This window comes from Netta rufina (assembly GCF_964035555.1).
Source record: "Netta rufina genome assembly, chromosome: 2".
Lineage (NCBI taxonomy): Eukaryota > Metazoa > Chordata > Aves > Anseriformes > Anatidae > Netta > Netta rufina.
The window spans coordinates 37,319,090-37,331,485 of record NC_140124.1 but is presented as its reverse complement, the minus strand read 5'-3'; the positions used below and the strand labels follow the sequence as shown (position 1 = coordinate 37,331,485).

General features: G+C 42.4%; 1 protein-coding gene across 1 annotated transcript in view; it reads left to right on the top strand.

Moving 5' to 3' along the window:
• The window catches only part of RFTN1 (raftlin, lipid raft linker 1), a gene marked incomplete at both ends in the record, with an annotated part of 82,168 nt that extends 75,845 nt beyond the window's left edge, over positions 1–6,323 (top strand). Inside the window, 3 exons of the mRNA XM_084281602.1 lie at positions 1,306–1,409; positions 2,808–2,889; positions 5,931–6,323. Coding sequence (XP_084137728.1) covers positions 1,306–1,409; positions 2,808–2,889; positions 5,931–6,323 — 579 coding nt within the window. The remainder of the gene's footprint in view (positions 1–1,305; positions 1,410–2,807; positions 2,890–5,930) is intronic.
• Positions 6,324–12,396: the final 6,073 nt, after the last annotated feature.

Here is a 12,396-nt window from a genome sequence, read left to right as displayed (position 1 = left end):
GACATTAGTTGAGCACGCTCTCCTTTTTAAGCAGGAGTGGTAGAGCTTCTTCAGCTATTTGCAATCAAGATCAGGTTTTTAATAGGCATAGTCAGGCAGTTCCTCAGTTATGAAGACATCAAGTGACCTGTAGGGCATGCATTAGAAAAAAGGAATAGCTGAGGTTGGAAATCACCTGAATACTTTGAAATCCCACAGCAGGATTTGGATTAATTCTGACCAAATGACTGTTTCTGCAGAATAAATGGATTTTTTGGAAGAGCTCTGATTAACACTGAGGACGGTATTGTGCTTTACCCAGTGTTGAGAATTGGCAATTAAAACTCCTTGCGTGCACGTGAAACCAGTGCAAGGGCTTGAGCTTTCTGGCAAATCCAATTGTTATCCTGACGGAATACAGCTGGATTTGCAGAGGCCAGTGGTAGCCACTTGTCTGCTTTGCGTTTATTAAAACCTAGTAAATGTGCTGCAGCATCTATTCGCTGAATTAGTGGACGTCATGGCAATTAGACACCTCGCTGGAGCAATCTTTGTTGAAATCACCAGTGGTTCTCCATGTGTGAATTGCAGGCTTTGCCATTTGTTAGGAGGAGCATTGGCAAGGCTCTGTTGTGGGGCTCTGTGACTAAAGCCAGACTTCCACACAGAAAGGCAATGTTTTGGGTCTCGCCCACGGATTTCCTGATTGGAAATAACAAGGAGGCAATGCGTGCTCCTGGGTGATAAAAGGAATAGACCTGCACTTAGGTTTTGTTTCTGTTGTTGTTGTTGGCCATTCTGGCCGTGCTCTTGGTGCACCATTACGGCGTCATCTAACAGATCCAGGACAGATCTGCAGGATTTTCTTTAGCCTAGACAAGCGCAGAATCTGGGCAAAGTGGTACTGTCTTTATCTTCTTGAATATCTTTTTGCCTGGGAGGAGATAATTGATAAAATACAACGAGGTTGTCTTGTTCAGATCCGGAAACACAGAAAGCTTTATGGATGATTTAGGCGCTATTAAAAAATAAATAAATTCACAGATGTTTACCATTTTAAGGAAATCCATTTAACACTTAGGATGACCTGGTGCTTGGTCCCGTGTCTCACGTTTTCCTTCCTGCATAGCTGAACACACAGAATGATTCACTTCAACACAAAAACCCTCTGCCCCTCCCAGAAAACCTATGTGCATTTTTATTATTATTATTATTATTATTATTATTATTATTATTATTATTATTATTATTATTATTATTATTTTTGCCACAGTGACTGTCACACTCCTAGCCATGATGTTAACTGTTTTGATTTTTCTCTCCTAGGGAGCCGAGGTGCAGACAGACTACGTTCCGCTGCTGAATTCCCTTGCCATGTACGGCTGGCAGCTCACGTGTGTGCTTCCTACCCCAATTGTGAAGACAAACAGGTAGGGAGGGGGCGAGCGCTGCTTTCTGGCCGTGAAGGCACTGTCTGTGCACCACAAGCAGTTCTCTCTGCAGAGATTTCCTTGCCTGCACACAATAGCTACCCTCGCAAACCCTCCTGCAGCTGCTGGCTGGGTTTCCTGAGCATCACAAGCCACAGAGGGCAGGAAGTACATGTCTGGTGGGCAAAATAATGCAGCATGGCCCTGTGGTTTCTGCATTTATTTTCTGTTTATTGGCTTTGCTTCTGTATAAAAAGAAAAAATACCCCTGCACTGGATCTCCTAAAAGCCCCACTTAGAGCAGAACCAAAACCTGGGGTTCGGTTTGTAGTGAGATGTTGCCAATTTGAAGGAAATTTATTTTATTCTTAACCAGTATCTGTCTAATGCTGCTGATGTACACAGTCTAGCTGAGCAGAACCATGTGAGATGAGTACATCATTACTCTAGGAGCTTTGTTTGCATATATAATCACTGTGGGGGTCTACTTTGCTGTTACTAATATTTGGAGCTTTCAGACGTAAATGCAAGTCACTTAAGAATACTCTTCATAATGGTGGTGAAAAACAGTCATCCTGCTTGCTAATCGCAAAGATGAAACATTCTGGATCTAAACTACTCAGGAATATATTTATATATAAACCAATACGATCGCTCATTATTTTTTATCTTAAAAAATTAAAAATACGCCCTGTTCTTTATGAGATATAGATGAAGACTGCTTCAACACATAAAAGCCTTAAAAGTAGAGGCCATTTGTGCTGGTGGAAAAATAGGATTTAAGTCTTTCATGTGTGTTTAAATATAGGAATGAATGAAAAATCATAATTACGATTTTTAAGCCTCCCTTAAAGGCATGTATATATATGTATGTATATAAAAACATATGTATTTTTTTCTTCTTGCTTTTTGTGTCCCATTTATAACTTGAGTGACACAGGTCAGGTTGACAGCACAGAAGGCACCCAAATCCAGCTGCAGGTGGCATTTGCTTGTGCCTCCTGCCTTGCTGCACACCTGTATGGGGTGGAAAACCCCATCCAGGATGTGTGCCCCATGAGGGAGGGAGCCCTCCCGTGTCACTGAGACTCTGCTAAGCACATGCACCCTGGCACTCAGGTTTCTTGCTTTTTCTTCACGACGATTTATTCTGGTTACACTCTAATGCTAAAACATTCAGCAAAGTTATGTCACAGACTATCAGGCTAACCAGTCAATCTTTTTTCCCCCAAAATACCAGGCTGCTCAAAGACACTGGGGACAGGCGCTGTTTAGGTCATCCTTCATTTTGTTCTTCTTTGACCTGCAGAAATAAATGACTGAGATGGATTTTCACTTTGAACGGTGCTGCATGTGGATTTAATTCATTCTCAGGAGTGTGCATTTGTTTCTTTTCAGGGAAGGGAATTTATCTACAAAGCAAATTGTATTTCTTCAGAGACCTTCTTTGCCCCAGAAAGCAAAGAAGAAAGAATCTAAGGTAAATAACCTTATGTTCCTGGTTTCTTTGTGTTTTGTTGGCAGAATTTTAATACTGTAATTGATTTCCCATAGAAGTAAAAATGGCCTATTCAACATTTCTGTGATAAAGAGGCCTGGTAAACAGTAGCAAGACACTAGGACTTGAACTGTTCAAATGAAAGAAGATGCTCAGATGATGTGAAAGCTCTTGTATTTCATTCTCTGTTGAACTCACGGCAGCAGAAGAGACGTAGATTTCTCTTTACAGCTCTGTCATAAACCTGCATACGTGACTTAACAATTCTCTGCCAATATTCACTGTCTTGCAAGGTGGAACTGGTACAACTGTCTCTCCCCCATTGCCTGGCTTTTCTATTTAACTTGTTCTCTTTCTTGCTACACCTTTTGATAGAGCCTAGCACAGTGCAGGCCTGATCGTGGCTCATGTTTCTACCTCGTGATAAAAGGTTAAAAAACTAGAAGGTTAACAAATTCTGCTAGAATGTAAGCAAAAAAAAGTCCCCCGAATCCACCTAAATGATCAGAGAAGGCAGCTGACAGCTAACAATGCACATACGTGGATACACATACATATTCACGTTTCCCTTTTTGGAAGCTAAGCAGAGCTGAGCACTGAGAGCATTTTACCCAATGGTTTAGGTAACTCCAGATAGTTTTAATCTATAAAGCCATGAATGGGAGCCTGGTTCTGTGAAAGTCACCTTCTAGATACAGTGGAGAATAGGAAACTATTTGAACTGACCGAAGTGGGAGGGAACTGCTGGGAGTATGGCTGTGATTTAGGATTTACCCTCTCTTGTTAGTGAAGCTGGAACCAAATAACGCTGTGAACTTGCTACGAAGCCCATCTTTCTTGTTTCTTCTCTTCGTTTTCAAGTGATTAAAGGGATGTTGGGACAAGGGTTGGGGTGCCCATACTCGGTCGTTCTTTTATTGCCACTTTGTGTGGTTTGAATTGAAGGGGCGGGAAGCTGTAATCAATTGTAAGCCTTCAAACAGAGAAAACAGTATGATACGACTTTCTTGTATTGTACTAACAAACGCATACCGTCCAGATGACTCAATAATTTGCTTACATTTTTTCATTCGGGGATGTAAAAACTTATTGAACAATGTTTGGTTGACAAAACAAAGGATTCGCTTGTTGGCAGTATTAAATATACAGACATACTTGAGGGCAAAAATTGCTAGCATGCGTTTTCAGCCTAAAGGTCAAGGAAAATAGGGCACGTTGGTTATAATTACATAGATATTTCTGAGACTTGGCCAACGTCTGCAAATGGCTGTTATGAGTCACTTCAAAGACACCAAGCTTAGCATTTGATTAAGTTGCTGAATATTCTGCACATGTAACATCACAAGCTCTCAGGGTTTTTTTCAGCTTAGGTAGGGCATGTCTAAAATGTCTGTAGATAACCACTTCGTGGAGGGAAATGCACTGATAAGATTAAAAGGCTGTTGCAGTGTTGGAAACGGATCCATCCTATCTGTGCTTACCAACCCGCTGCCATTCAGTTTAGCCACGTGAACAGAAAAGAAAACGTGCAAGGATTGGTAGAACTTCTTTTTCTCTCTGGTAAGACACAAGTACTCTTCCTAGTGCAATGTTCAACCGATGATGAGGTAATCGTGTTCATTTACTTAATTAAAAAGTGGTACTCATTTCAGCAGCAACAAGCTGTATACATTTTTTTTTTTGGTGAAATACAGTGTATATACCTGAATAACTACACATACATATGCAGAATCTCCTACAGTTTGATCTTTATCATGTTCAGGGCTCTGATCTTGTCTTCTGTCAGAGAGAGCTTTGAGTTACAAAGGAGCTGTGGGTGTCCAGCACTTCTGCAAATCAAAGAGGAAGACACTCAGGTGTCTGTGAATTTTAAACAATTGAGCTCCAGAACTGAGAAGTTATCTTTCACTTAAATACCATTACAATTTATAGAAAAAGGAAAGAAAGCTTCCTCTAAGTTAAACCAAGAATCTTGTGCAAGCCAGTTTCTTTCCTTTTCTTCTTATTTTATTTAATACTACCTTCTGACAAGCAGCAGGAAGGAGCGCTGCTCCATCTTTGCAATCTAATAAACTTAATGGGCTTTGAATTGCTTTGTGCTTAAGGAATAAATAGCTGAATCAAACATTTATGAATGTAAATTGTTCTCTTGACCAACTTTGACACAGCAACGGTCGCAGGGGAAAAATGGCTTTTTTATTTGTGATGTGTGGAAAGTACTGAGCACCTCCTCCTAACCCATCCCCGAATCTGCCTCAGCATGGACATCCCTGGTGAAATGGCTGTGTGCTCACATGGGCTTGGCATGCTGTAGGATGGCTCAGCTGTGGCTTGGAACCTGGTCTGCCTTTCCTTGAGAAGTCTTTTTTATTTTTTGATGAATGAAGCATATATATTAATGACATATTTGTCAGACTCTGCGTATGTTAGACCAGTCGAGTCAGTATTTCAAGGTTTCAAGGTACTGCTGCTGTTTGCTTTCAACGGTAGGTAAAACAGTTCTGAAATGGCAGCTGTGGCAAGTCTTGTGGCAAATGCTGCAAGACCCGGTATTGTATTGTCTCTTCAAAAAGCAGAGTATTTTACTGTTTGGGTATAGTTTTGGGTACAGTACTAGTTCCCCTGTTAGCCTGGTGGAAAAAGATGGAATAATACCACACAATTGCTTCCTCTGTCAGCACTGGTGCAGCTTTCCAGTCCTGCTTTCCACACAGTTGCCTGTGCACGTTGTCTGCCAGGATGCCCTGGGCCCCAGTGATGAAATATCTTTTAGAAAGGAACCTACTGGTAAAACAACAGAAGCAGAACGTGTAACAGTCTCTTCTCTGCGCAATAGATGCATACATGTAGGCACAAATGATCTTAAGGCCGTCTGGTTTAGTACGAAGTTTTTTCACCTTAGGTCTTCTTGGGCAGAGTAACTGAATTAAAACTAAATAACAAAAACATTTCTACTCAGGAAAGCAAATGTCAGCTTGAGATTGTTTCAAGTGGCCCTTAACATTTGCACCTCTTACTTGTAGTTTCACTGGAGGTTCTCCAAAGAGGACATGCACAACAAACAAACGAAGAAATCCGTGAAGGCCAAGCTGAGCAGCGGGGAGAAGCAGACGTCGGAGAAGCAGGAATTCGAAGTCACGGAGAACACAAGAAACTTGGAAGCACAAATCTCAGCAGCAGCAAGGCCTGAGCCAGAGCAGCAGCCGTGTGATGTGATAGACTTGGGGGATGAGGTAGGTGGCAGCAACGACAGAGGTACCCATCACGATGGGGCATCGTCGGAGAAAACGTGTCCCGCCGGCTGTGACACCCATGAAGACAGCGCCGGGGTCTGCGAGGGGCAGGGAGTGTCGGGGCAGGACTGCGCTCCCGGGAGCGAGGGGGCAGGACTGGATGCGGACTGTTGCTGTGAGTAAAAGACCGACTTTTCAGGAATCCTGTGAGTTGTTGATACTTTGCCAAGGCAAAAGAACAGATTTCGCTAATCGCCATCACTAACTCCATTGCTCAATTCAGCATTTCTTTGGCATTGTACTTATTTTGCTCCTTAGCACACTGCTATCTTAATGTTTTAACTCCAGGAGGCTTTTTAACCCACAGAAATTAATGCCAAAATTCCATCCACATTACGGAGTGGGAAAGGCCCTACTCCATCTTCTGAAGGTACACTTGAAATTGAAAAGTAGGGACAGAAACATACCCGGGTTTTTCTGTGACTGACCGTAGCAAAATAGGTTTGTATCTAGCTCAAGGCGAAAGTCCCACTTGCTCAGATTTTACTCTGTAATATTTTCTTGTCCACGTATCTTTGCTGGAGAAGTTACTGTGCCATATGTTATTTTGTCATTAAGCTTGTAGTGTCATGAAAACGGAATTTGGGCTTAAACAGGCTGAAATCGGAAGGCTTAGATACGAAGGCCATATCTGTATTTATCTCAAACAGCATATTTACGATGATACTCTCTTCTGAATTTTATTAACTCTTGCAGATCTTCAAGCAATAAGCAAATCATATACCTATTTTAGGCACACTGGGTAAACAAGCCTCACGACACACTTGTGTGAGGCAGATGACTCCAGTATAAAATGACATTTCACATTCCTGTTGCTTACGTTCTCTTTGCCAATCAAGTTCAGCAATAGTTGTGGGGGTTTTGGAAGACAGAAAAGCAGATGAAATGGCAAAGCTGGTTAAGAGCACTTGCAGTGGCTCTCCACTAAAATAGGAATTAGATGTCACCATCTGCCCCTTCCATGTGATTTTCCCCAACTTCCTCATTGCTATGAAGTATGTTGTGGGAAAGAACCAAAATGATACACAAATAGGAGGGGTCAGTGGCCTACACGTGCCACTAAATGACCGTGCAGAATACAAAAACCTTAATAGAGCTTTGTTTTGTTTTGTTTTAATACAAGTAACCAAATTTTGGGACCTAACAGAATTCTGTAACATTACCAACATTTTTATGTTTGGAGCTATGTTAAAATATTTACAAGTGAATGTACATGTGTAACATAATTTCTGTACCAATATTCTCCAAGCACTTCAGCGTTCTTAAAAATGTAGAAAATAGTTGTTTCTCTCTTCTTTACCACCTTGATCCCTATTTAGAAGTGGTCACGCGATCTGCTAAAAAAGGTGAGAAATATATTCTGAATTTCCCTGTTCATATTTTTTTTTTGAAGTAAAAGCTTTGGAAGTGATTTGTTTCTTTTTCCCTTGACTGATTTCTGCCTGATAATTTTCCTTACTCTTCTAACCAAAATGCTGTACAACAGAAGAACCGTGTTCTGCATCAGATGCACACCTAGCATGGTTCAAAAGCCTCTTCCATGCCTCAAAACTGCACAGTTGGCAGAACACTGCAGAGAAGGGAAAAATCATGCCATTTGAATATTCGTTTAATTTGGAAGGTTGGCACTCAAGTTGAAGCCATTCCATTTCATACCTACAAAGTACTGTAATATTTTTTTTTCATCGATTGACTGAAGAGTATTTATTTTGAATTCTGTGGCTGAACCACAGGACTGTAAGTAAATTCAGTTTCTGGCGGTATTTTTCAATTATTTCATTCCGTTTCTTGATATTAGGCTGAAGTTCCAGTAACGTCAAAACTTTGTTATTTCAGTTGTTCCCATTAAAGCCAAGGTCTCTGCTCTGGACAGTTTAAAGTAGCTGTCTGCAAATTTTACTATCATAGGATACTTCTCCTGATGGTTTCTGTTTTAAGGACTAGCTTTATTATTATTAACCTTGTTTAAAAAAATCCTGTATTTAATGAATATTTTACTCGTAAAAAGCGTTGCTACAGAATGAACTTTGCAAATACTTCTGAATAGCGAAAGCATTTATTGGATTGCAATTCGAGCCTTTTTGGATCCCAACTGCTTACAAAACTAAAGAAAAATAAAGTTCATGAGGAGGTTTTCTATTTGTGGTAATTGCTCAACTGCCAGTTGTTTGTCCCCAGAAGGAGGAACTCGGGGTCTCGGCGTGGTGGTGAAGTTCCTAACTTCTGGGTTAGCTGTAGTCACCCAGTGCTACGACTTCTTGCTTTCTTGGTTGTCTGCCTCCGGCCTGACAGGGCACGTAGGCGCTGTGGGGAGGTTTCCTTGGCTGACACCAAACCCTGTTCCTGTACCTGACGTAGTGGGTTAGGGTTGGGCAGGTTTGACAAGAAAATTGCTGGTTTTCAGTTAAAAAACTTGTCACTCTGAAGGAGTCTGAGGTAGTTTGGCTGTCTGGAGCTGTGTGTGTGCCCCTGTCTTGAGTAGACGTGGGAGCTTGGCTCACCGTGTGGCCACGACACCGACATGAGGAGGACTGCAGAGGCGACCTGGGGGTAGAGCAGTGATCTGCTAACCCGTGTTGTGTATCTCAGCCTTCTTTGCCACTCCAGGCTTGAAGAAGCAAGACCACCACAGGGGCCAAGGAAATGAAAGCAAGCAGTCGGCACCTTATTTAAGGCCTGAACGGAGAAGGGGAATGGCCAGGCCAGAGCTTAACTCCTCTACCTGCAAACCTGGCCAGCGGTGGAGGGGCTGGGCGTGGGAGAGGCTGACAGGGAAATTTGGCTGTGGAGCCACCACCTCGATCTCAAGCTTGCAGGGAAGGCGCAGGACTTGTACCAGCCTCTCCCAGCAAAGCCCCAGCTCCTCCGAGCACCCAGCCGTGTGGGCTGGTGAGTGCCCGTGAGGCGCTGCAGCACAGGCAGGTGGCCCTCTGGTGTTTTAACATGGGTTTTAACGCTTCCTTGAGCCCACAGAACCCACAGGTGTGGAGCAGTCGCAGGAGCTGCCTCTCGAAGGAGGGTTACGCTGGCAGGAGGAGCTCAGAGCGAGACAAGTGGCAGAGAGGGTGAGTTCAAAGGGAACAGACACCTAAGGAAATGTAAAGGCTGAATGAAGATGGAACAGGGGACTGGCTAAATTCAACGACGGATGGAAAAGGGATTGCTGAAACTATCCCTTGATTTTGAAATCACGGATATTGAAATTGATACAGTTGGATATTGAAAGCAGCACCAGGGGGTCAGGAGAGAGGGGTTGAAGGTGGGTTGAAAGTCCAAAATGTTCAGGCGTCAAAATAGTTTTAGGTGAAGTTTAAGACAGGCCAAATGCACAGAAGTTGTATCTGGCGCTTCATCTTGCGTAATTTCTCTAATTGGTCTGTGTACGTGCAAACAGTTTCATTGAAATAATAGTACACAGTTGCTTTCACATACGCATGGAAAATGCTAGAAATGAAGCAGAAAACAATACACAATGTACATTGTTGGTTTTATTTTTTTCTTAATTTGCCTCCTAGATCACCCTCAGTTTCTGAGGTGAGCATTTGGATGCCCTGCTTTTTCACTGTAGTTTCTGTGACTCGGTGCGTTTGCCTCAGGGAGCCAATTATAGGGCAGAACTAAAGCCCTTCCCGATTTTCATGCAGGATTTTCATCATCCTGTAACTGAAAAGCATAAGAAGAGCAGATACTAATTTCTTGCCGATAAACGCTCCTCAAAGGCATGAAGAGTGCTGGCTAACAATGCCAACGCACCTATGAATTAAGAGTTGTATCCAAGGCTGTCAGTGGAAACGTGCTTCAGGATTTAAAAGGCTATCCTCGCAAAAGCCTTCATCAGCAGAAAGGTGCCTGTGGTGCTCAATGTGGCAGCTGACTCTAATCAGTACCTTACCTATACACTGAAGGGCTGGAAGAAAAGGCTTTCAATATAAGTGCTTTCTTTTATTCCCTCTAAAAGCACCCTACTAACTAAAATGATGTAATAACTGAATAGTCACTATTTTCCAGTTAATTAATGCAAATCCAATCGGAATGCTTCATATTCGTTGTAGCAGACGAGCACACAGCACACTGCTAAAGTAAATGTCACAGGAGGACGAAAACGATTCAGCCCAATAAAGCTGTAACACCAGGTAACTCACAAACCAGCTCACGAAGTTTAAATCCAAGTGTGGAGATGAACACGTAGCTCATGCTACCACTTCTTCTCAGGAAAGAAGTAATCGTTAGTCTACTTTTTCTTCTGAAGTCTTCCCTTAGCTGATAGCACAAATATGAGCAGAATAAACATTTTCTCAAATGATATATTGCGATTTGACAGTGTGAAGAGAATGTTTCTCCAACTCAGTAGCTGCGGAACAGCAGGGGTTGCTTTCTGTTTCCTTCAGCCTAGAGTAGCATCACATTTATTTAATTATTTGTACAGCGTATGTTTATATAGGTTAATTAATTTTCCTTTTTCTTTTTTTTCTTCCCGCATCAATTACAATGGAGTAGGATCCAATAAAAGGCTGTTAAGGTGAAACTGATGTTTCACTGCAAGACCATTAAAGAAGAGACTTCCAAAATATTCTTGGGTGCCAACAGGAAAGATGTATGGAGGCAGGGGGTGCTGACGTTTATTACCGATGTATGCACTATGGAGTTAAGATGTTCAGGGCCTTTTGGCAGGATAACTTAAAGGTAAGAAAAGGACTTCTTGTTCACAGTAACGGAGGTGACTGGTACGGCGGGGTGTGTCTGTGTGTGTCACCTTTTGCTGTAGAGGGGCGCGTGGGTGAGTTTTTAATACCCCTGCACAAGCGTATGATTAGGGAGCCGTGTCTTTGCCCCACAGCTCTCTGTCTGAGTGTAACAGGGGATGACAGAAAGAGGTTAGAGGGAAGGAGGATGATTACAGCAGCAAAGGGTTTTGAAATGCCTTTTGTAAAGTGGCCATTTTGGTGCGAGTGAGGAGTGGTTTATGAGAGATGTCATTTGGGCTGAAGAAAGCATGTGCATTAAGGGAAATAAAGGGTAAAGCAGTTTATAATACACTTAATAACTTCAAAGTCATAAAGAAAATGACATTTAAAGGTTTCTCAGAGTCTTTTTATCATTACACTGGTAAAACACAGAGGAACCTCGTCAGGTTTTTATTTTAGGGCACCGCACTTCCCAAGAGCCCCGTTTATTGCACTTTTCTAGGGAAAAACCCTGCTTCCTTCAAGCATCAAGCTCTGAGCTGTCAGTTGTGATCTTCATGAACACAAAACCCCTTGGTTTTATTCTTCGTGACAAGCACACTGTCCTATTTACATTCTGCAGTGACTGAACAGGGAACTGTTCCTTGAAATAGGGCTACTCGGGAAGAATCCTTCCCCTCATTTCAGCAGGAGGGAATCTGATGAGACATTCCCCCTGGGCTGCAGGGACTGCTGAGGGGAGAAGCAACTGCAGCAAGGGCTAGGAGGTTCCTCGTTCAGCTGTGTATTTGTTGAGGATGAGATGAATGCAGATGGGGCAGGAGGCATCCTACAACCTGTAAAACGTATCCAAGACTGATGAAAGAGGTTAACAGTGCCGAGACTCAGCTGAAACAATTTTTTGGGAGGAAAACTACAGCTGGGCTGGTGACAGGCCTTTTTTCCCAAGCACTGGGAGGGGATCCTTGAAAAGTTCTTTGACACCAACAGTGCTGTGACAGGCTGAAAAGCAGCTGATGGGATCAGCATATTTGCAACCTCCCTTTAAGGCAAAGTACAGGGCTGTTGATGGCAGGAAACTTGCTGCGTTATCTATTGACCACTGCCTGAAACATTTAGCTCAAGAAAAAGAACCACTAACAAAGAGGAGGCCTCATCTGTTTCAGATTTTAAAATAATCCAATATCACTTAGTATTTGTAGTAATTTATATGTTCCATTTTGAGGTCTTCCGGTATAGACTGGGAATCTACCACTTAAGGACCTGAACTGTCTACACAGATAATTAATTCTCTCTCATTATAGCTTTTTAAATGATTATTTTCCACATTTTTATGATGAGATTTTCTACAAGTTGGGGGAGGGGGGAAACTTTGTTCAAGAAGGGCATAGCTCTCAGCTCCTAGTGGCACAGTCACACCTTAAAAGAGCAAGGTTTCTAGAGACTTTTTTCCCCAACCAAACTGGGAATGTCCTGGGACCTTCTAAAACTCTACACTGAAGCAGGATTAA